This window comes from Paroedura picta, chromosome 5, assembly GCF_049243985.1.
Source record: "Paroedura picta isolate Pp20150507F chromosome 5, Ppicta_v3.0, whole genome shotgun sequence".
Lineage (NCBI taxonomy): Eukaryota > Metazoa > Chordata > Lepidosauria > Squamata > Gekkonidae > Paroedura > Paroedura picta.
Window position 1 is genome coordinate 106,067,045 of NC_135373.1, and position 25,037 is coordinate 106,092,081.

Below are 25,037 nucleotides of genomic sequence, written 5' to 3' on the forward strand. Positions count from 1 at the left end.
ATGTGTTGGTCAAAAGCATGGTGATCAACAGCACCCCTACTCTTTGAGGATCACCATGTCCATTGCAGGAGTGATTTGGTGGAGACAAGGGCTATTGTTTTAAACAAAGAACTGCACAAGTGTTATAGAAAACACTTCAATACTTTAATAATATTTCAGTCACACAAAGACGCCGGTGCTGTGTTGAAAGACATTGGGTTTGAGCGGGGTAGTCAAACTGCGGCCCTCCAGATGTCCATGAACTACAATCCCCATGATCCCCTGCCAGCATTTGCCAGCAAATGCTGGCAGGGGCTCATGGGAATTGTAGTGCATGGACATATGGAGGGCCGCAGTTTGACTACCCCTGCTTTAAACACAACTGCACTTATCACAGTATGGTATACTGAGGGGTCCCCCCGTTATTCATACTCACATATGTAATGTTGTCATTAGCTATACGACCGACGTATAAAACTTTGAGACTCTTCTGTATTTAAAAGCTGCCGTTTCAGAGGTTCAATCAGCCCTGCCTTGGGCACCAAAAATCCATATAGTGCCGGGTATTAAGCTATTGTAATCCTTCACCTCCTGGGCATTAATAGTTACAGCAGTGCAAGAGACAACCACATGTGGATTCAGCCCAAGTGTAATCCATCAACCTCTGATGCTAAGCAAAAGCTGTTTGTTGGAACGGGGCTTGCATGGAACTCCTGTGTACGTCCCTCCGAAATGAGTGGAAGTGCTCACAGTCTTTGAAGAAGAAGAAGATTTGGTTCTTATATGCCTCTTTTCCCTACCCGAAGGAGGCTCAAAGCGGCTTACAGTCACCTTCCCTTTCCTCTCCCCAAAACAGACACCCTGTGAGGTGGGTGAGGCTGAGAGAGCCCTGCTATCACTGCTTGGTCAGAACAGTTTCATCAGTGCCATGGCGAGCCCAAGGTCACCCAGCTGGCTGCATGTGGGGGAGTGCAGAATCCAACCCGGCATGCCTGATTAGAAGTCCGCACTCCTAACCACTACACCAAACTGGCTCTCAGAGTAGTCTCCACTAAAAGAGTAGTCACCACCAATGCCAAAAAAAAAAAAAAACATCAAGAAGGAAATAAGTCAAACATTGCAAATGAAGTATGCCCATCTCTGGTGAAAGACATGTTCTTAAGCAATTTAATATATTATTTAAAAATCCATTTTCAGTAGTTGGTTCATGGCAAGCAAAAGCAAAAAGGCAGTAATCAGAAAGCTCTGTCGGTGCCTACATCCAAATCCCTGAAGCAATAGCTCAAAAAAAAAAAAAAAAGGGAATGTCAAATATATTACTATGGAATAAATGGACTATTGGTGTAAATCAATCATTCATTTACACCCCTGTCTAAAGAACAGTAGTAATTGCTTCAGTGTATAAAATCTATCAAGAGTCCCTAGAAGGAAACAGGCATGAAATCCGCAGTATGGCCAGTGCTGGCTATCAGCAACTTGTTTGTGCCACAACTTGTCAATCAAAGATGGTGTCCAAATGAGAACATGATCCCAGCACAATCTTCAAGGGCATTCTGAGCCTTCATCGTGACCTGCTGTTGTAACTTCCATCCATGAAGAATTTCGATGGCCTCGGCTTCCTGGTTTTTTGGACAGCTATGTAAGTCTTCAGCTCTCCACTGAGTCCCAGTGAGCAAGCTAGGTCGATAACTGATTGAAACAATTGAGAAATCACACAATTAACTGACTTAATTCTGAATTTTAGAAAGAAGCCTTATCAGTGCAGATTTCGAATGTATTAACAGCACAATCAAGGAATGATGCCCTCCTTTCCCTCTGCCCCTTCCTCCTCCTGTGTCATACCTCACGGATACTGAAGCGATTTGTTGTGTTCTCCAGATAGGAAACTCATACAAACATTGGTTTGTTTCAATCACAATTTGGAGTCTTGTCTTACAGGCAAGAAATAAACTGCAGTTTGTTACAACACCCGATTTGGGCCTGAGCAACAAACTGTGGTTTGTCTGAAACCAGGGAGCGTAATCTTGGCACAGGACACAAGGGGAGTGGGTGAGGAAGTGTGGGAGCTTGAGGACTTCTGCATCACTTTCATTGTGAATAAACCATGGTTGGCTCTTGACGTCTGAATGCAGACTCTGTTTCATTCATAGTTGCTGCACTAATGTCAGAAAGAGGCATGCCCCTTAAAACTAGCTGAGATTACTTACTTGGATTGGGATCGGAGTGAGTTTTATGCAAGGGTGGGAGGGATAAACTGTGTTGCCAATTCTGCCTCTGGTAGAGGCTCCAAGTCTGGTGGCTGAAAAGGGAAATACAAATAGAAGTAGTAAGAAGTAAATAAGAACCGGAGGGAGGACAGAAATCCAGCAGAGCCATTCCCTCCTCATAACCACACAGGGACACCAGCATCTGTTGAATTCCTTTCTGTCCTACAGGATTTTGAAGCACAGAACCTTTGCCAGGCAAACTGTTGCCAACAACAGAGACAGAAATGCAGTCTCTATGTTAGGCATCATCCAGATTTGACACTACATCACTGAAAGCCAAGACAGTTTGTAGGTGTCTGTTCAAGCCTCTCCTCCCCCACCACCCTCATTCACAACACATATTACTCTAGACACTGCAGCTGGCTCAGGCTGGCCTGACCTTGACAGACAAAAAGGGTTGGTCCAGGTTAGTTTTTGGATGAGAGACCGCCAAAGAAGCCCACCGTTGCTATGCAGAGGCAGGCAATGGCAAGCCACCTCTCAGCATCTCTTCCCTCGAACAACCTATGGCAGGGGTGTTCTCTCTCCAGATGTTGTCCATGGACTACATGCTGGCAGGGGCTCATGGGAATTGCAGCCCATGGACATCTGGAAAACTACAGTCTGGCCACCCCCACCCTTTGGGGGTAGCCATAAGTCAGCTGTGACTTGATGGCACTTTACATACAGCAGAGATACAACAGAAGCACAAGGAGAGTAAGCTCAAGGAGATGGATCCTTCCTAAAAACCTGAGAATATGCTGTTGAGGGTCAGGTAATCTTGGGGAACAAAATTCATCATAGCACAGGGAGTTGCAGTAAGGAGATTAGGGCAAATCAGGGCAATAGTAATTAGGGCAAATGGTTTCAGAATTTCTCTTGTGCAAACGGAAATGCATTCTTTCCTGTGCTTTTTCTGCCAGGAGGAGGAGGAGGAGGAGGGCAAGGCAGTTTTGCATGCTTACCTCTCCCCACCAGATATTTTGTTTAGAAGGGCTCATTAGCCCTCCTTAGGGGCTTTTCAGGAGAGGCATGGGCTGAGGGAAAGGCGAGAGAGATGTGCCTCTGGCCTTGCACTTCCATAGGATCCAGGCCACTGTACATGCATTGCGCTTCTATGGCACGGGCTTACTGGGATAAGGAAAGTGACTTATACTGAAGACTGCTAACTACATCCCTCTTAAAGGCAATGGAGAAAAGGTGAAATCTACCACAGCAGTGGTATGTATGTGTGTAATCCAGTTTTCACACATCTGCCCAAGCTCTCAAAGCAATTAGAGTGTGTTGGAAAATGTGAACAAGCTGGTGTGGAAAAAACATATCGCTGACAAAACACTTAATTAGAGCAAGGGATGCCCACAAAATTCTCCACTCTCAAATTTTGCCTGCCTTAACTGATTTGGGGAGCAAAACTGTTGTGTTAGAGATTCATCATTCTACTTTTGGGTTTTGTCTGGTTGTCTGAGTGCACAGAGTCTGGCATAGTTTTCACCTGGAGTTCTATTCTTCATATAGTTTATGAAGTGGGTATGCACATTTATAGATACAAAACCTGGATTTTATTCCCATGCTCTCATGCCCCATGCAGAGTGTATAGCAGCATTTATTTTAAGGGTCAAAAACTTGAATCAGATTTCACAGTTAGGGCACTCTTTAGACCAGGGCTCATTATGCATGTGTAGGGTAATGCACTTTCAATGTACTTTTGCAACTGGCATTTCCTGTGCAGAACAGGAAAATCTACTTCTAAAGTGCACTGAAAGTGCATTAACCAATGTGTGCAGAATGGGCCCAGCTGTTCTCAACTTTTTTACTGCTGAGAAACCCCCTGAAACATTCTTCAGGAAATCCTTCTAGGGGCATCATGAAAACCCAAAGTTTCGTGAAAAGCCTCCTTTTGACCATAAACGAAGTCTCACAAAGTCCTGGTGGTTATTTAAGATGCACACATCTATAGCGCCACAAAAAGGTGATATATACAACTCCATAAATAATTATACCATGCCTTACCTCCTACTGGTCAAAGCATTCTGTGTGTTCACAGTCTTCTAATCTTAAAAGGGAAAAAATTTACAGAAGAATTAATATGTGGGATGCTTACATTAGCAAGCACATTCCCTAACCTTTTATTCTGCAAGGGTTCCTGTGCAGGACACCCTGTCCCTTTGCTCAGAGGTGCAACCCTGTGACCCCAACAATGAACAGAGAACAACTCTTCCAAGGGTTCCAGCGATTTGACAAGACTTGGGTGATGCAGCTATTCTTGAGGGAGGGGAAAGATGACACTGCATCCCAAGCATCAATTACACTACACAAAAACAGTTTACAGGTCTCCACACCAACCATCCAGACCCATGAAGAGTTTGTATAGATGCCCTGCAAACTGTGCTAAATGAGATCCTTGAACTCCGGACCTCCCACCTCCCGCGTCTTCATATAAATGCCATCTTAGTCAAAAGTTCCAGGACGCCTGTGCATTTGTTTTTTATAAACAAATGGAAAAAGAACAGAACAAGCCCCATTTCAAACTTGTAAGTTTTAAAAACATGCAGGTAGGAGCAAAACAAATGACCAATGGAAGATCTCAGTCCTTTCATTTTTCATCCATTTCCCTCCCTCATTCCTTTACATTACAGTGCAAAGCAAGGGCACCGAAGGAGGCCTGTGACACTGGTTGCACCGGCTGGAAGAGCATGCAGAGCTCACAGAGCAGCGTAATTGGCTTGAATACTCTCCAACCTGCCATGAAGAAAAACCTGAGCAATGGAGAACCTGTAAGATGTACACCTTCTTTAATTGCCTCTAAAATGCCACCCCTTTGTTATATCCCCTGAAATCTGACAGAAGTAGCAGAATCCCTGAAAATGTAAGGCATTCACATACAAAGTTTTTGGTTGCCTTGAACCTCACAGCTATGAGACCACCTGTCTCCACCTGCTCCATCGTGACAGCTTCGGTCATTGGAGCCGGGTCTTCTGCAGGTGCCGGGACCTCGGGCTTATGCATTGCATTTGATATGTCTTTTCCTAATTATACAGTAAGGAGTATTCTTATGATAACGCTGCCTCTCTTCTTTAAAAAGAAAAGGCTATAACAACATCACTTAGGGCAGGGGTAGTCAACCGGTGGTCCTCCATATGTCCATGGACTACAATTCCCATGAGCCCCTGCCAGCAAATGCTGGCAGGGTCTCATGGGAATTGTAGTCCATGTACATCTGGGAGACCACAGGTTGACTACCCCTGACTTAGGGAATTCTTTGAAGATCTAGCATGAACAGTCCATGAACAGGAATGCATTGCCTCAGGAGAACAAGAATTTAAACAGCGTTAGCAACAGATATTGCGAGAACCATAAATAATTCCATAACAGCCTCCCCGTATTATTTAGTGCTGAATGATTTCATACATGGAATGAAGCCCCTGAGAAAATTACACTGAGCTTGTCCATTGAAACAAAGCCTTGCATAATTTTTAGAGCACACTGCCATTAAAATGCAGTGGAGTCACTCAAAGATACAGTAGTTAAAAGTACCTTTAGGAGCAGTCTTGGTCTTACTGGAAACCTGGGTAGCAGCATCAGCTGGTAGACCAACATATACACCCCCATAATTCCTTGAGAGAAATCATAAACATGAAACGTGGAATCAGGGCTTGCCTCCTGGTCATATCCAAAAGTACGTATGTCGGGGCGGTGCCTTCCAAAGGCATGGTCTCAAGGGACTGGCTACTGCAAAATTGCAAAGGCCACCCGTTTACATTGCCTTCTAAGGGCACTGCACCACTTCACAGAGGGTAGTTCTCAAAGTACCGAGGGTGACGTGGGGTTTTGTTTGCTTATGGAACTTATCAACCACTTTTCACAAATGTTTAGCATGATTTTAAAAGGATGGGAAAAATGAAAGCTAAGCACATATCAAGATCGACACACTCATCGTGAAGCAAAATAACAAAGAGACATATGAGTTTCTCAAGGGAGGAGATTCCATAGCTCCAAAGCAACCAAAGAAAAGGCCCTTGCAGTGAGCAGTTGTCAGTCTGTTGTCCCCAGCAGTCACTTGAAGCAGGTCCTCCTCAGCTGACCATAGGTTGTGAAGATCATACAGGATTATGCAGCCCTTGACTGGCCTATCCTTGTTCCCCGTTCTTTAAGAGATGTTTGACTAGGGTTCCCAGACCTCACCAGGGATGGGGGATCTCCTGTCCTAGGGCACCTCCCCAGCACTGGTCAGCTGACTGAATGGGGGACTTACAAGAAGCAAATAGAGGTCTAGGCTGGTGTTGCCAGCAGCATAGCATTGTCACTTCCGGCATGCATTGGAAGTGATGTCATCATGCTGCCAGCCCTGGTATTAAGGCAAAAACTCTATGGTAAAAAAAATTACTTTTACCATAGAGACATTGCACAAATACTGGAGTTCTGATGTAACTTCCAATGCGTGCTAGAAGAAGCATTGCCAGCCACACTGGCTTAGAGCTCCCTTTGATGCTGGTAAGTCCCCACCCACCCCTCCCCTAGTGGCCAGGGTTGCCAGGTCTACAGGACAACTCTATGCCGGACAGTCACTTCCTTGAAAGTGGCCTGCAGGAGACCCCCCCCCCCTGCAAAAACAAAAAATATATATTTATTTGGCTAATAAAAAGATCAATTTCGCTTAGCTAAATGATGTGAGCCATGAAGGGCAAGGGTCAAAAGAACTAGCATGAGCTAATCCAGGTGTTTTGTCTGCTTTCTTAGGAAACCAGCCATGGGCGGAACCAACAGCAGCTATGGCATAGAGTTCTGACAATTCCTAGAGCCACCTATGTCACTTCCTCTTCTTTTTATCACAAAGTGATGTGATGCATCAACCAGCACTCCCCCTCCTCCCCCGCACACAGCCCTCCTACTAGACTGGCAACATTCGAATATTCTTGTTTTCACCTAAGTTGTTGTGGCAAATGATACAAATCAGAGAATCTTTGCCATGTGGATTTGGCTACACCTAATAAGTGAATCAGAGAATCTACCGTATGAATTTGGCTAGACTTAAAAACCTAGTTGACAATCCAAGACACAACTACAGCTGTGGAGTAGTAACTCAGACCATTCTTGTTTTCCTTTGCCTATGAAAGGCTGATCCGTTGTCTTTTTATGAATAACTTCAGGCCAATCCACTGCAATGTACCTCCTTTTGTCATCTTCTGACACTGATTCCTCTGTTCTGAAATGACAAAAAATAAGAAGATAGATTCAAGTGGGCAGCCATGTTTATCTGAACCAATAGAACAGAGTTTGAGTCCAGTGGCACCTTTAAGACCAACAGAGTTTTATTCCAGGTATAAGCTTCTGTGTGCATGAGCATTTCGTTAAATAGATTGAAACTTTGGTTCCCAGGGTATTTGATGAACTGTGCATGCGTGCCAAGTTTATGACTGGAATTAAACTTTGTTTTATACTGGTAATTTGTGTATATTTTATGGTGTTTTAACCTGTAAACCATCAGGACTACGGAGGAAGTAGAGAGAGAAGAAAGTAATGGCTTAAAACGATAGTCTGCCATTGATTTCAGAGCTGATACAACACAATGGTTGCAAGTGATGTTTATTTATTTATTTATTTATTTATTTATTTATTTATTTATTTATTTATTTATTTATTTATTTATTTATTTATTCGTATTTTTATACCACCCTCACCAAAGTCTCAGAGCGGTTAATGATAGAATAAGAAATAATCATATACCAGAAGAAGAAAAGTTGGTTCTTATATGCTGCTTTTCTCTACCAGAAGGAGTCTCAAAGCAGATTATAATCCCTTTCCCCTTCCTCTCCCCACAACAGACACCCTGTGAGGTGGGTGAGGCTGAGAGAGCCCTGATATTACTGCTCAGTCAGGACAGCTTTATCAGTGCTGTGGTGAGCCCATGGTCACCCATTAACAATTCCCATGGGTTGCAGAGTTTCTGCTGCTCTATTCATTTCTTGAAAGTGACAACCCCACCAAGCAAAAAGGGCTTGTTTCAACCATGAACCTAAATAGTGAGCGTCAAAATGGTTGAGATGCTGACCAGACCCTCCCAGCATTTTTAAAACTACACTGCAGGCACGCATGGCTGTGTAAGGAAGCTTCATTTCCCAAGCTTTCCGTGGCTTTGGAGAGGGAAAAAGGAAATTTTTTGTGTGGGATCACTTGGGCATGAAATTTGGTTCACTGTGGGTGAGCAGGTAGTGGTGAGTTCCTGCACTGTGCAGGGGCTTGATGTCCCTTACAACTCTATGATTATATGATTCTATGATCATTTAAAAAAAAAATAAAGCACTTGAATAAATAAGGGAATAAATACAAAATTTGGACAGCAGATGGAGCTAAATTATAACAGCATTCTAGAATAGGTAAAGGATGAACAAATGTTTGCACTTTGGAGGCTCATCTTGTCTGCACATATTTTTGAGGGTTAGATGTTTTCAACAGCAAATGGTTGATGGGGACACATTAAACATGGAGGTCTCCAAAGCAGGACAGCTCTCTTACTCGTAATGTCATTTGGCCCTCACGCTTGATTAACCGTTTAGGGAAGCATATTTTATTTTATTTTAGAATTTATATCCTGCCGCTCTCAGCAAACTGCCTCGCCTGCTAAGCAATGTGCCAATGTGATTGATCAGTGTTCTTCTGCTTGTTTAGCCACTAAAAAGCATCCATTATCTGTAAACAGCCCGTGGCGCCATGGGCGCCACGGACTAAATAAAAGAGTAAAGGGTAGTGGGGAGGAGTTAGGGCAGGACCGGTCCGGGATAAAAACTCGGAGGGGCCAATCAGGAGCCGCGAAGCGGCTCCTGATTGGCCCCCCCCCCGAGTGTCAATCCCGCCCCAAGCAGCGAAGCGTGGCTCCCCATTGGCTGCTTCACCCGCCCAGGGAATATGGCAGAGCAGCCTCGCAGCGTCATAGACGCTGCGAGGCCGCTCCGCCGGCCGAGAGAAGGCTCCAGAGAGCCTCGGGTGGGGGGTGGGCAGGGAACGCGTACGCGGCCGCCTCCGACCTCGCCTCCTGATGGCCGCCCTCACCCCGACGCCCTCCCGGCCCCCTGGCCTGGCCAGGCCACTGGCGACGCGCGACGAGGACCACCGCCACTCCCAGGAAGCCTACGAAAGGTCAGTCTCCCACCCAGACAAGGAAAGCCGCAGCCCCACCAACCACACCCCGCTGCCAAGGCTCCCGCGCCCCTCAGTTTCCCCTGCTAGCGCCCATTTTATTTACATATAAAATGGGCTTTTTTTACTAGTATGACATAATTCTGCACCAGACCCTCTAGGTAAGATAAGCATTATTACATCCAGGCTTAAATCTCTTCCAATGAAACCAGTGGAGCTTAACTTCACTGATCTATGCTGCCTTAGTCAAATACAAGATATATATGCTTGTTTCACTTCAGTCTTTCTCAACTTTTTTACCATTGAAAAACCCCTGAATCATACTTCAGGCTTTGAGAAACCCCAGAAGTGGTGCGCTCATACAGAATATGGGTTGGAAGCATCGCTGTGTACACACCTGCCTGGGGCCCCTCTTCTTCCCATCCCCCCAGGCCCATCATTGGCCATTTAGGGGTGGGGGCAGGTCAGCATGACCATATATGGTAATATCATCTGATAGATGTTTAACAAAATAATAATGATAATGATAATGATAATGATAATGATAATGATAATGATAATGATAATGATAATGATAATGATAATGATAATGATGACCTCCCACCCATTCAGAAAACCCTTATAGGGCCATCAAGACACCCCAGGGTTTCATGAAGCCCTGTTGAGAAAGCCTTCTTTAGATATTCACATGTGTTAGGTTAAGTCTGTCCTACTGATAAAAGTGCTGGTGATTTAAAAAGTCTTCCCTGTCACCTCCTTCTGCTATTGGCTGCCTCATTGCTGCCCAATATATTTTTGTACATTTCCAATTATTATTTGTTATTTGTTATATATTATACTAATAAGGACATTTGTTTATGTAGGACTCATTGCCACTGATGAAAGCCAGACTGAAAACGGAAAACAAATGAATCTAGAGACCGTTTTGGCAGAGTCAAAGTCTAAATAAATGAGATAAGAGACTTTTTATCTTCTTATACTTAATTAAGCCACTGGACAGACTGGCAATCTGGCTGCTGGGGTTTTAATTTTTTCAGGATTTTTACTGTGTTGTCTTTTTTACTGCCTCGGTGCCTGTGCTGGGAGAAATGCTGAAGGTATACTCCTTAAAATAACTTTTAACATTAAATCACTGAATTAACCCTGGGAATAGACATACACCTTCTCTTCTTTGTGGGATGGCTAGATTAAGAGTCTGATTAAAGATGTCCTTCTCCAGTTCCTCAGAAACCACAGGGTTAGATAGATAAGCAGAGCTCCTGTGGTTAAGGATTATGTAAACACGCCTCATGTGGTGTGACCGCAGAGCCCATGCTGTGATTACAGCTCAGGTGTAGGGACATGTCCTCAGAACAACCTCTGAGTCATAGTGATGGGTTCTCCCCCCCCCCCCTGTCTTGGGATGCTTTCGTGTAACTTTTCTTGCTTCCTAAACTTAGCAATTAGGATTGCATGAAATAAATTACGTGCAAACTGATTCTATGAACCTTTAGTCAGGATAAATCCTACTGCATTCCATATGGCTTGTTCTCAAGTACATGTTTTAGGACCACAAGTCTATACAACAACCAGTGCTAATGACTTAGCTCATTGTTAGTGTGTTTTTAACTTGGCAGGTTTTTCCTAATCATCCCTGTGCTCAGGAGGTAGAGGAAATTACTACAGATTTCCATAAACTAGTTGGCTAACATGTCCATTACCCGACCAGAACTTTGTCAACTTCTTCTTGTATTTAGTGAATACATGCAAAATAAAATTGGATCCCATGTTGGATGGAATCTGAAAAGCTTTTCTGAGAGATGCAAAAGCTTGGTTTTACTTCTTAAAGTTTTATTTCTGTGATTTAAATGATTGATTAAATAATCTAAATATTGCTTCAAGGGTTACTTCTAGAATCTTTTGAAACCAGGTAAGGGCACAATCCTCACTGAGTCTCAGTGAGGAAGGCAGATTCCCAAACTAATAAATTGTTAACTGATGTGGGAAAACTAGGATAGAGTAAGAAACAGGGACCTATTCTGCACACAATAGATAATATACTTTCAATGCACTTTAGAAGTAGATTTTCCTGTTCTGCACAGGAAAATCCAGCTGTCAAAGCACATTGAAAGTGCATTATCCTGTGTGTGGAATGAGCCAGGGATTCTGACAGGGGGAGAACTGGTGAGAAAGCAAGGACAGGTGCTTATCCCCTGATTGCATGCACACACAAACACACACACACACATAAACACACCAAAATATCCCTGCAAATCTCCCCATCCTCTCCCCTCTGGTCATTTTTCCCCATACATGCTTGCTTCAGGTTTGGAATCCAGCTATGGGGAACTTATTAAATACAGTTGTGGAGAAGAATTATCCAGCAGAGGAGAACCAAAGATATTCCTTTGCATTAGCTATTTTCCACTGGAATGGCTCCTTTCGCACTGGGCTTTACAAGGTAAGTGCAGAATAGAGGACATGTAGCTGAGCATTTAAACACGAGTTTGATTCTTTTCCAAGGAGTTAACAGGAGATGCTGCCCAACTGTGTGTTTACTTGTACATAAGGACAGTGGAGCTCAGTAAGGATGTACTCCAGCAAGCATCTTTCCTGCATGAAGTGAACTTTGCCCCATTCGTCCGTACTTTCAATCATACACTGGAAATATTTTCATTTTGCTTTTCATATTTATGGCGTTATCGTTGCTTTCTACATGCCACCTCCCATTGTGTTCTTAGACAACGGCATAGTTTCTTTGTCATGGAGACTATAGCTACTGTGTCCTGCTGTCCCCAAGTCTGTTGCCAGCATGGCAGCAGCATATGCTCGGTTAAGGGGCAAACAAATAATTCCAAGTACCGGGTATGAGTGCTATAGTTTTATGTGTCACAGGCGACAGCACAACCCTGACTGTGATTCTGCTGTCAGAGTACTTTTCAAAGGTCCAGAAGTCTTGCTGCATCAAGGGGATAGTTCAGGTCTACTCTGAAGTTCTGATCTGTATTCATAACTCCATTCCAGATACCGTGCAGTAAATATCTGAATCGTTTTGCAGCTGTGTTTTTGTTTTAAAGTGGTTTGGTAGACGGAGACCTGTGGCTACATTCTGTTCCCTACGAACGCCAATTGTCTTCAAAGTGGGACTGGGAGGGGTTGAGAAGGTGCTACATTGGCTCCATACTTATGCTCTAGTATAGAGGGGGTACAGGCTCCTTGAGGACCTCGGTGTTCCGGATCAGTCCCCAAGAGGGGATAGAGAACAAGGCACTAGAGCAATTAGCAGCTGGTAATAGTAAGGAACTTCCTATATTTATTTATTTATTATTTTTATATACCGCCCTTCCCGAAGGCTCAGGGCCATTCACATAAAACAGAAATGAAGGAGACCATTTAGATTAACAATAATAAAAGTGATAACAACCAGCAACATAGAACAGTAGAAAAATATGGAGAACGTTAAATCCACATGGGCAAGTGCCAAGCAAAATAACTGCAGTCAGGGCTTCTTTCCTCTCTTCCCAGATCCTGTCACCTGTCTTGCCCTCCCCCACGCATTGTTTATGTCAAACAGGGTTGGTTGCTGCAATGGGAGGAAGGTAAACACTTACCCATCTTTGGCTGTCTCTGCAGTTCCTGTAATAAAAAGAAAACTGTGACTACATATACACAGACTTAGTAGAACAAGCAACACCAGTATACTATTTTGCTGTCCCCTATCTCAGACCCTGGCTATGCTGGGATGAACAGGGTTGCACTAGTCTCCCCTACCCACCCCCAATTTGCCCCACGACCACATTTTCATTCCAGGACCAGCTTACTTGCTAGATCTGTGCCTGTCATGCTGCAGTTAGAGTTTCAGGGTGGGAGAGGGAGATGATAGCCCTGTCTATGGTCAACCTACTTTTTCATTCCGGTGGAGGTGGCTGTACCTGCAGCTTTGGCAAGACCCAAGCCGTTAAGAGCAGAGGTAGTCAACCTGTGGTCCTCCAGATGTCCATGGACTACAATTCCCATGAGCCCCTGCCAGTGCTTGGTGGCAGAGGCTCATGGGAATTGTAGTCCATTGACATCTGGAGGACCACAGGTTGACTACCCCTGGTTTAGAATTCGGCTCTGGTGTTTGGACAGCGGCTGGCATCTGTTGTACAACAGCTCTTCCCTTCCCCATATCCATTTTCCCCATTTTGAGTGACTGGTACTGTAAATATATACACCTGCAGGCAATCAGCAGTGCACCCTGGGAAAGGCTGGGGATGGTAGTGTGCATCTTTCCTACTTAAATTTAAGTTCCTTTCTGAACCACTGTGGCAATGGATCGGCTTGCTTTTAACTTTGCAGAAATGCTATTTTGTACTGAGTCTGGTTTTTTTTTTATCCCATTATGAACTCGACCCTACGCTTTCAATAGTGGTATCATTTTGAATGCCAAATGCTTAGAAGACAAGTCTTTCCAACGAAAGATGGAGAAATTGGTGGGAGCCCTTCCACTCTGCTGAGCCAAAAGCAAGCGGGGAAATCCATATTGTTGATCTCTCATATTGACTACTGGCTTGTCATGACTCACTCAGCCACTAAGTACAAGAAAGAGAAGAATCAATTAAGGTTTTGTTCACCTGCTTCGACCCCCTCCCCAAATCCTCCTGCTTCCACTCAATCAGCCGTGCGTGTGTGTGTGTGTGTGTGTGTGTAGGGGGGACTTTTAACAGTTTATTCAATAATAGTTTGATTGATGTTTGGCATGAAGAGAGACAATTTTCCTTTTGCTCTAAAAATTCCATACATTGCCCATACGATTATGTATAGGGGCTGTACAATACACAGGGGTTGTGCTCCTGCACAGATCAATAGACCTTGCTTGTAATTTCACATTGAATGGTGGTGATGGTGGTGGTGGGGTCATAACCAAATTATGGCAACCCCAGTAGGATTTTCAAGGCAAGAGATATTTCAAGATGGTTTCTATTGCCTGCCTCTGCGTAGCAACCGCGGACTTCATTGGTAGACCCCATGTCCAAATACTACCAGGACCCGCCCTGCTTATTTTCTGTGACCAGGAAAGTTGGCCCAGTCCATTCAGGTCAGGGCAATGGTTTGCAGCTATCTAAAAGGAAGAAGCTGAGCAGCATCACTTTGGAAAGGTTATGTCACAGAGGAATGGAGAAGATGGCAGAGCAAATCAAATGCAAGCAGTGGGCAGGGGGAAACTCCAGATGGCCTGCTCTCATCAATCAGAACTTGATTGTTAATCTGCAGCCAGCAACGCCATCCTAAACAGGGTTATATCTTTCTAAGCCTGTTGAAGACAGTGTGCTTCAAAGGGTATAATTCTATTTGGGATGGCACCATGAGCCCTAGTTGCTTTAATCACTACGATGAAACAAACTGGATTCCTGTGGTTATTTTGCGGCAACAGACGAACAGGGCTACCCCAGTGGAATGAATGGGATTTGTTTAAATTTTATTTATCATGTACATTCATTTATCCATCTGTGGAGGACCTGCCCCACTATGTTTTGGCTTGTCCCCTGTACTCCGAACCCAGGGGCAAATTCCTTGCCAAGTTATTACCAAACTCACACCCTATTTCTGATTTTAACAAAGTCACCTATCTGTTATCAGATGTCGACCCCTATATCTCATATAGGGTGGCACTTTTTGCTCTGGCTGCCAGGAAGATCTGAGCCAAAGCATTTTTACAGGACCCTCCACCTTGATACACCATTTTATCCCTCTTACTGTAACTCAGTAGTCCATGTTTACAATTCTATGTATGCAATATTGGAGAAATATTGTTTTATTCGAATTTGTACCATATTGTTTTAATTGTGCTTTGTAATGGCCTTTGGCTATATACAATAAATGTTATCGTATCATATATACACTCATTTAAGAACTCATTTCAAGTTGTTTTCATATCAGTAATTACATATCAGTACTTATTTTTGTGTACACTTGATGCTTCTTTATATAAAATAACAATTCTGGACCAGACTAATTCAAATTGTGATAACAAGAAATGAAGAACATTTGTATCCCACTGTGCATTTATTTAAAATAGCTATGCCTTGTCTTTTCACCGTGGGGATTTACAAGGTAGTTCCAACAGCAATATTAAAACAATGCATTTTAAAATAGCAACAAACCCCTCCACAGTTGGGAGGGTTGGGAGAGAGAACGAATGAAAATCGGAAAGCAAGAAGAGGCAGCAGTTTTCATGGTGTAGGTTCTCTCTAGGAATGTGCCTGACACACAAGGGCTGCGGGGGGAAATATCTGTTGTCTGCCTGAGACCCTAGAAAGTTGCTATTAGTTGGAGTATACTGTGCTAGATGGACCAGTGGTCTGATTATCCCTTGATCCTTCTTATTCAGGTTCACAACCTCCCTCTTGCTCCCACCTAAATCAGCTGCATCCACACAGCAGAGAAGAGAGGAATGACAAATACTCCGAGCTCACCTTAAAATTACACTGTAAGCCTAACAGGCTCTTTTCTGCCCACCCCTTACCAACATCATTAGGGAGAAGAAGTTGTGAATTTGTCCCTCTAGGGCAGGGGTAGTCAACCTGTGGTCCTCCAGATGTTCATGGACCAATTCCCATGAGCCCCTGCCAGTGTTTGCTGGCAGGGGCTCATGGGAATTGTAGCCCATGAACATCTGGAGGACCACAGGTTGACTACCCCTGCTCTAGGGAATGGGAATGAGGGGTCGAGAAGACTTCCTAGCAAACTGCCTCTAGGGACAGGGAAGCCCCAGTGCCTGCTCTAAGTGGCCCAATGGGGGGAAAATCAGCGGTTGACTTGGCCTCTGCAATCTCAGCTTCCGCAGCAATTCCTATTTTGAAAATAACCAGTTTCTCCCCAAAGCCATCAATAGCCAATGCTTAGAACAATTGGAGAAGCTTCATAGCTCACGAACAAAGAGCATTCACAGAACTTGGCTCTGTTAGGCGTTAGGGAAACAATACCACTCTGTGTGAGGTCTACATATTGAAATGCCCATGACCCCGCATGGGAGACCATGGCTGCATTCTAGTCCAAAAATAAAAACAACTCTCACAAAGTGTTTTCACAGATCTGGAAGAATAAACTAAGGTTTTGCCCGTGGAAATAAAAGGGATTAAGCAGACAAAAGCACAACATAGAAGTAGATATAAATACAGTGGGTCTTCCCCCCCCCCCCGGATCTAATTGTTCACTGAAATAATAAACTAATACTTGATAGTCCTGCTGACAGTGACCCAATGCACTCTGAGCAAAAACTTGGTTGACATCTCCCAGATCTACGATGCATATTTATCTGATTTAAAGAGATGCACAAGAATGGCTCCAGAGACAAGCTGATATTCAGTACAATAAGTAAACAGTGTGATTCTAAGCACAATGAAGTCAATAAGCTTTCAGGGATGTAGCTCCGCTTAGGATTGCACTGAATATGTCTACAAAAAATGAATATCAAAACACATACTTCATCATTATTACTACTATTACTAGGACTATATGTAAAATGAACATGGCTCAACTCCACACCGATTGCAAATCAGGACATGATGGGGGAGTGTCTCTCTACAGGGGGTTCAATAGGTATATATATAAAATATACCTTTGCGGTGGGGGTTTGGGGGGGGTCTTTTTATTTTAGTTACAATTGGTAGAAAACTAAATATACTCCAGAAGGCATGTAATGTTAAAAACATCTGAGAATCAATTAAGAGTGGAGGTCTCCAGGGTTACACGGCTTTTCCCAGAAATTTGTATGGCAACTGACATCACTAGATGTTACTGGAATCTTCTCTGTTACCAGGGGCACCTTTGGATCCAGCTTGGTGTAGTGGTTATGAGTGCTGGCTTCTAATCTGGTGAGCTGGGTTTGATTCCCCACTCCTTCTCCATATGCAGCCAGTTGGGTGAACTTCGGCTCGCCACAGCACTGATAATACTGTTCCGACCGAGCAGTAATATCAGGGCTCTCTCAGCCTCACCTCCCTCACAGGGTGTTTATAGTGGGGAGAGGAAAGGGAAGGTGATTGTAAGCAACTTTGAGACTCCTTCTGGTAGAGAAAAGCAGAATATAAGAACCAACTCTTCTTCTATCCATTTTTTTTTTCTGACAGGAAAACCAAGACTTTAGTGGATGAGAATTCGGCAATCCAAATTAGTGGGAACAGAAAGAACATGGACTTCTATTAACTGATGTCTTGATTCCGGAAGGCCAACAAACTTTTGCAATGTAATTGTTACCAGAATGCCTGTGGAAACTATTATTATACTTACTAATCAGATATTGCAAATTGCAAATACTCATTCCTAAGCAACATTCCTAATGGCCTGGATGTAAGGTTCCCAAAATGGTCTGGCTCATCCTTGTGTCTTGTTTTTGCAGAAATCTGATCTGCAGAAATCACCAAACGAAAGTTATTGTTTCTTTCCTCCATTGCATGGGCATAAACATCATTTACCAATGCCAACTGTTGAAAGTTGAAGAAGAAAGTACAGGACCCGGGGCCAGTAAAGCCACAGCAAGAAGTCTGCTTAAAGAAGGAACTCATTTGGAATCTCAAATATGTCCCTTTGAGAAATTCACCACTGATCTCAGACAGAACATACATTAGAATATACTGTAACTCAGGGGTAGTCAACCTGTGGTCCTCCAGATGTTCATGGACTACAATTCCCATGAGCCCCTGCCAGCAAACGCTGGCAGGGGCTCATGGGAATTGTAGTCCACAAACATCTGGAGGACCACAGGTTGACTACCCCTGCTGTAACTCATTTGGTATTTCTTACTAGTCAGTTTAGGGAACAAACCTTCTGAGAAGTAAGCCTCGTGTTATTCAATGGGGCTTATCTCAAGGAAAGTGACTTTAGGATGACAGCCTTAGTCATCTGTCTCCCAACTGCAGCTTTGCCATTAACTTTCCTTTTAAAATGAAGTGCTCTGGCACGTCAGGAAATGCAGCACTGCTGATAAATAAGGCTGGGGGCAGAACAGAAGCACCACATTTTCCCTCCCAAGTCACTGGGGGAAAAGAGAGGCTATCACTATCAAAGAGCCAAGCTGGATCAGACCAGTGGTCCATCTAATCCAGCATCCTGTCTCATACGGTGCCAACCAGTTCCTCTGGAAGGTCAACAGCAGGACACAGAGGTTGAGGCCTTCTCCTGATGTTACCTCCAGGCATTGGGAATCAGAGGCTGACTTCTGAACATGGAGGTTTCCTTTAGTCACTGTAGCTAGCAGCCTCTGACAGAACTCTCCTCCATGAATCCATTTAATCCCTCTTTGAAGCTGCCTATGCCTGTGGCCATCACTATGACCGTTTATGCACTGGAGGTTTCATGCTGGGCTGCAGGCTGGAGATTTAGTCGTGGAAGGTTGACCCACCTCTTCCTGCACCCACATGGGGGAGCATTTGGCCTGGTGCATCTCATCCACCTCCGATCTGTGCTCCTGACAGTGGGATGGGGCAGTGAAGTTCCCAGTGCATAAACGGTCTATGAGGAAAAGATAAAGCCTGGGAAATTATAGGACACTGACACGGAGGATCTCAACTGTCACATACCTCTTCTGCTAAGCCTTCATAATGCAGCAAGTCTTAATCTTCCAACTGTGATATATTAGGGTTTATTAATCCTTGCTCCTTTCCGCAGAAGACACATTTTTAATGTCAAAGCCCAGCAGCATTTGCCTCCTAGGGATCAACCTCTCTTTTTGACCCCACAGTGCATTTTGCCATGCAAACTGTTCCTTCTGGCTTCAGAAATAGGCTCTATAATAAAGCAGATGCCTTCTAGCTGCAAGAGTTTCAAATAATACAATGTGCAGAGAGAGAGAGAGAGAGAGAGAGAGAGAGAGAAGTGAAATGTAGGGGTTCCCTTCTTTCTACAGCTTGAAAGTCACTGAGTGAAACTGTGAGTAAACTATTTACTGTGAACTTCTGGATAAAATTGCTCCATAGTTTCAAGTAGATCTCAGGATCAACATTTATGAATCTCTGCTTTATAGATTCTGTATTGGTTTTAAACTTTTCAAAGGAAATTACATCATAAAGCTAAATGAAGCTAATTTTCACTAGTGGACTCATTTGCTCGGTTACGTAAGGTAAGCCAATGGCAATTCAACATCTTTAGGCAATGAACAAATGAGTGTGACAAAACTGCCATCTTCTGTATTACCCAGATGACCTTTTTCAATACAGCCAGGCTGTAGCTGTCGACTCACAAGAGCAAATTATATAACGTGTTTTTCCCAAATACAAGTCTGCAAGCGCCACGAACCATTTTCTAAGGATAAATGGATTTCAAAAGGTAAATGGATTTCCTATAAATGAGATTCATGTGACAATCCAGATGGGGTTTTATCAAGTATTTTGCTTTTCCAAGTCAGTAAAAATCCTCTGGCCTTTTCAAACCGCAGATTTATGTCTGCAAAGAAGTGTTTCTATCTAATTTAGTCACTGTCCTAATGGGATCAGAGTCCATGTGGCAATTGTCTTCTTTCCAGATGAGCGTTATAAAAGTGAGGTGAGTGAATGTCACTCTAAGCCTCATTCCTGGGTTTTGATGGAGTACCAGTTGCACAAGACTCTTCTCACACAAGTCAAGTCTGGGAGATCTTTCCTGTCCCGCACAGGATCAAATGACTCAGGCCCTTTCTGATGACTGGTGAAATTCAGATGTCAGGGAGCTAAAATCTTGATACATCTCTTGTTGTTGTTGTTAGGTGCGAAGTCGTGTCCGACCTATTGTGACCCCATGGACAATGATCCTCCAGTGTCCTCTACCATTCCCCGGAGTCCATACATCTCTGATACATCTCTGGAGTTGTGTAACCCAGTGTTCCCCAACCACCGGGCCACGGCCCGCTACTGGGCCATGGAGGCCTCAATACCGGGCCGCAGCGGGAGGGAGGGAGGTGCGGGCGCCAGCTGGGATGCCTCCCCTCCTGCGGCAGGAGCAATCACCCCCTCCCAGTTATAGCCCCATGGCTATCTGGGCTTGCAATAAGACTAGAGATTAACTGAGGGATTCTTTAAGTAACTCTTTACCCTCTCACTTCTTTACCCTCTGCTCGTATTTCTGAAATTAACAGATGCAGGCTCGACAAAGATGGAAATGTGCAAAAAAAAAAAAAAACCAGGCAATACACACTTTATGCTGCATTTGTAGTTCCTTTCCCACTTTATTCTGCATTCACAATCTTACTTAAGTAGTGGTGGGAAGTGAGAGCTTTATTTTTTTTAATTGCATCCAATACATTTTAAAAAAATATGTTTTCCAATGATGGAAAATGATCAGATTAAAACAGGAACAGTTGAGAAACAGATCAGGTCTATGTTAGAAACAAATGTAATCCAAACAAATATATAATTCAGATAAAATAATTGTTCTTGACAGACAATATCCTCAGTACTAGGTTTATTAAGTACTCCTTTATATCACAAATCGGAGTTAAAGCAAGTCTCAGTACTGAGCTCTTTCTGAGATTATGCATGATTATATTGACTGGCGGCATACATTTTGGATACTGGCCTTTTGGGATTTTTTGCACTTAAGGTTGTGTGTGTGCGTGTGCAGTAGCCAAGAGTGGGCCAATCTACAGATATCTAAATCCATGTATTGTGTCCACACTGACAATAAACAGACATTTGTGCAAACTTGGGGGATGCCTTGGGTTTGCAGAAAAAGCTGGATTTCAAAAAAGTGGAGAGAGGGATCTACATCACACTGAAACAATATTGGTGTCTGTACATGTACAGACAATGAACTTGCCACAGTGGCATCCAGGAATTTGTCTGGCAACAGCTGTGGAGACCTGGAGCCACTCCAGGGCTCAGAGGGTAAGGGGGACTGGGACCCCTGCCAGTCTCACAAGCCCCCATTTCACCCACTGGAACCAGGTGGTAAAAGCATCTTAAGGAGTTTGTACTTTTATTTTTTTTGATTGATACTCAGTATAAATATGACCAATTGAAAAGTCATAGTTTAATGGGATACTGATATTCTATTCATATTCTTGATAATTTTTTTTTATTTCATTCTCCATCTTATCCATTTGGTGCCTCTTAAGAATTGTGAAACAGCCTTGGGGGACGAGCAATCCGGCCTCTCCAGGGCCAATGAGGGTGAAGCCAGCTGCACCCTCACTGGCCCTGCCCCTACAGCTCCCGCCCTCCCACACCAAGCCCTCACCTCTTGCCTCACAGATGTGCACCGGGTGTGCTTTCCAGGCCCCCGGGGAGCGTTCCCTCTCCCCTGCCACCCCACCCCCCTCGCCCTCAGCACTTCCTGGCGGCCTGTAAAGCTGATGGGGAGGACCCTTTCAAAGCCCGTTCTTATTAATGGGCTTTGAAATTAGTATATCTATATTTAAGGGGGGAAATGCTTTACAGGCCATCAAAGAAGACTGTTCAATTGAAATACATTTGGTCTTTTATAAACTTTCATGAGATTGCTTTTTTATTTATGTTTAATTAATTTTTATTTTGTAATAAATGAAAGTGCACAACAACAATTTAACATTTAAAACCATCCTTATCCATGGTTCCTCTATAGCAGTGGTCCCCAACCCCCGGTCTGGAGACAAGTAGCGGTCCGTAGATCAGTCGATACCAGGCCGCGGCTCCTCCTTGTCCTCCTCCCCGGCTGCTGCCCTGCCATGGCTGGGGCTCCCCCTTGGTATAGCACTGCATAGCTGCTGCTGGCAGCGTCCCCCTCCGAGCGGCGGGAAGTCAGGGGCGCCAGCAGGAAAGCAAGTGAAGCAGGGGCTCAGGCGGTGGCGATGTCCCTCAGCAAAAGACTACCCCCCCCCGGGCCTCAGTAAAATTATCAAGTGTTGACCGGTCCCCGGTGATAAAAAGGTTGAGGCCAGACATGGGGCCCGGGACCACTAGTTGACTGGTATTAGCTGAGCATAATGCTTTTCCAAGAACATAGGCAGAGAGGCAGTCCCTTACGTATGCTGGGTCCAGAACATGAATGGCCTTAAAGGAAAGAACCAATACCTTAAACTTGATCCGGAATTCAACCGGAAGCCAATGCAGCTGCTGAAGGATAGATCCAATGTGGGCCCTCCAGGGAGTTCCTGTAAGGACCCAGGTGGCTGCATTCTGGACTAGTTGTAGTTTCCGGGTCAAGGATAAGGGCAGGATAAGGAAGCACTATGGATACAAAAAGTTGTGCATTTAAAATATTAAAAACACTACCTGTAAGCACTAAAAGTATTACAACAACCTTATTTAGGAATAATTTTCATGGAACTCATTGAGATGAGTGAACCTGGATTATATTGGGTTACAAATCTTAAATATTCAAACACATATACACACAAACATGAATCCAGTGTTTGAGACACAGGGCTGTAATCTTGGAGCACGATGTTTTGTAGTCTAGGATATGTTCTGCGCTTAGTTTAAGGTTACACAAATGTTAAAAATTGGTATGAAATTTTAAATTACATCCTCCTTAGATCCCTGATTTAGTATGCTATAACCATGTTGAGTGTTTATCGATAAACATGCCAGCATGAAAACCAGCATGGTGCAGTTATGTCCAACTGGAATCTTGGAGACAGTTTTGTTGGAAATGTGTATGTGTACGTGCAAAAGAATTTGCCCCAATTTCCCTCTCTCTTTCTTCTGGACAGGGTAGCATACCACCACTCCACAGTCAGGAGCTGTACGGAATGAGCAATTAGGCACATAAGTGAGATTTTTGACTACAGCCTGAGATCTTCAAAATAGAAACAATCTTTATTTACTAAAATAGACTCTCATTCTCTGGAGTATAAGGCATTGGAAAAGTATATCAAAACACTACAGAGTATTACAGGCTAGTGAAATATATTACAATTATGAGGCTAACCAAGTTGCAGAGTCACTGCTATAACTTTGGCATTCTCTCCCTTAGATGGACACAAGTCCCACAGAAACTGTGAACAGAGAATGGTCAAGACAGATTTTATTTCATTTGCTCTCTTTCTTTCCTGGATCTTTGCTTGCGCACTGCTGACAGGCTGGTCAGACCTTTTAACTCTTCCTTTCCAGGGCCTAGTCTGCACACAAAGGATAATGCACTTTCAATGTGCTTTGGCAGCTGGATTTTCCAGTGCAGAACAGGAAAATCTACTTCTAAAGTGCATTGAAAGTGCATTATCTATTGTGTGCAGACTAGTCCCAAGCTGGGCAGGTTTCACATTAACCTGTCATGAAATCTGCAGAACCTATGTGTAAGATTCTGCATTCTCTTTCTCCAATGAAATTCAGGTGCATATCCCAAACTTTTTATGACCCCATTCACTATACCCTAATACCCTCTGTCTTGCTCCTTCCTGGCAGGTAAGCCTATGGTCTTCCACACCCTGGCTATTTGTCTTCATAAAGGAAGCTTATCTCTACTCAGCCGGCAAGTTGAGATATTCTCACTATCTTCCCCAGGGCCTCACTAAATACTGATCAAGGGCTCTCTTTCATAACATTGAGCTAGTCTTTGTCAGCCTATCCTACCTCATAGGGCTGTTGCTCTTGTGAGGATAAAATAGAGGAGAGAACATTGTAAGCTGTTTTGGGTCCCCATTTGGGGGAAAATACAGTTTTAAAAATCGTGTAGCTGGATTCTTGGCAAACTCCTCATAAAAACCACCCCATGAGGCTATACAGTGTTGATTCAAACTTAGTTTTTATGTGATGGATATTACAGCACTGTTGTTGTTAGATCTTCTTCCTGCTGACTGAATCAAGAGGATTACAGGACTAAACTCAAATAGGGCTCAAGACACTCATACAAAACAATCAAGTTACTGTGAAGTCCATTCCTCCTGCCCTGTGCGATCTGCATTTTAAGTATCTTAAAAGAAAAGGGCTTTTGTCCTGGGGGGGGATGGTGTGGTGGCGGATCATCCAAGGCTCAGTCACAAAGTACAAAAGCAGTTTTTGAGAAGATAAGTCATAAGTCAGCTGTATGACCTGCGTGTTTCCAGTCAGCCTCTTCTATTCCAAGTTCCCATTCCTAGTAAACTCAGGACTATTCATTACGGCACTTAGCAGTCAGTACAGGAGTAAGACCCAAAGCACTTTCCAGGACACACAGAGGTTTTGAGAGGCAGCCATCCAAGATGCTGAAGAGTTCCCGAGAACCCCAAAGCTTGCCCTCTCTGTTTTGTGGCGCCTTGGCCCCCAACCACAGACAGGAGCATCTCCCCTCCCAGCCATGTTTGTTTGCCCAGCCTAGTTCACCCAGCTTGTTTGCTCAGCTTCCAGCAGTGAGATAAAAGAACTTCACACATGCTCCCTGAGGCGAGGGGAGAGGTGTGTCTTCAGCTGGCCCGCGTCTCCCTTAGCCCAATTCCTGCTGAGTGAAGCGAAGTTCCCACGCAGTTCCAAAAGCACGCGATCTGCCCCCAAAAGCAAGGAAGCATCTCCTCTCTTCTCCAGGCTCTGCCTAAACTGGCTGCTGACAACGCCCGGTCCCCTCCCGGTGCTTTCCTCCAGCGCTCCCTTGCTTGCCCCCCCCCTTTCTCCAGCCTTCCACTCCTTCCCTACCCCACCCCTCCGGCCGCACTTTGTCCCTTACCTCTGCGACCGCCGCTGGAGGCTGTGGAGTTCCCGCAGCCCATTGCCTTGCAAAGGTCCTCCGCCCAGGCGCTATGCAAGAGCACGCAAGATTTCCCCCCTCCCTCTCTCGAAGCCTCGGGAAAGGAGG

At 44.2% G+C, this 25,037-nt stretch overlaps 1 protein-coding gene across 1 annotated transcript; it reads right to left on the reverse strand.

Moving 5' to 3' along the window:
• Positions 1-316: 316 nt before the first annotated feature.
• LOC143838432 (uncharacterized) lies at positions 317-25,037 on the reverse strand. The gene is made up of 8 exons (XM_077339711.1): positions 24,909-25,037; positions 22,343-22,498; positions 12,950-12,974; positions 7,393-7,428; positions 5,760-5,839; positions 4,236-4,273; positions 2,187-2,278; positions 317-1,668 (listed from the first exon to the last, which is right to left on the reverse strand). The coding sequence occupies exons 3-8, from the start codon at positions 12,951-12,953 to the stop codon at positions 1,541-1,543; spliced, it is 378 nt and encodes a 125-aa protein (XP_077195826.1). The 5' UTR covers positions 12,954-12,974; positions 22,343-22,498; positions 24,909-25,037; the 3' UTR covers positions 317-1,540.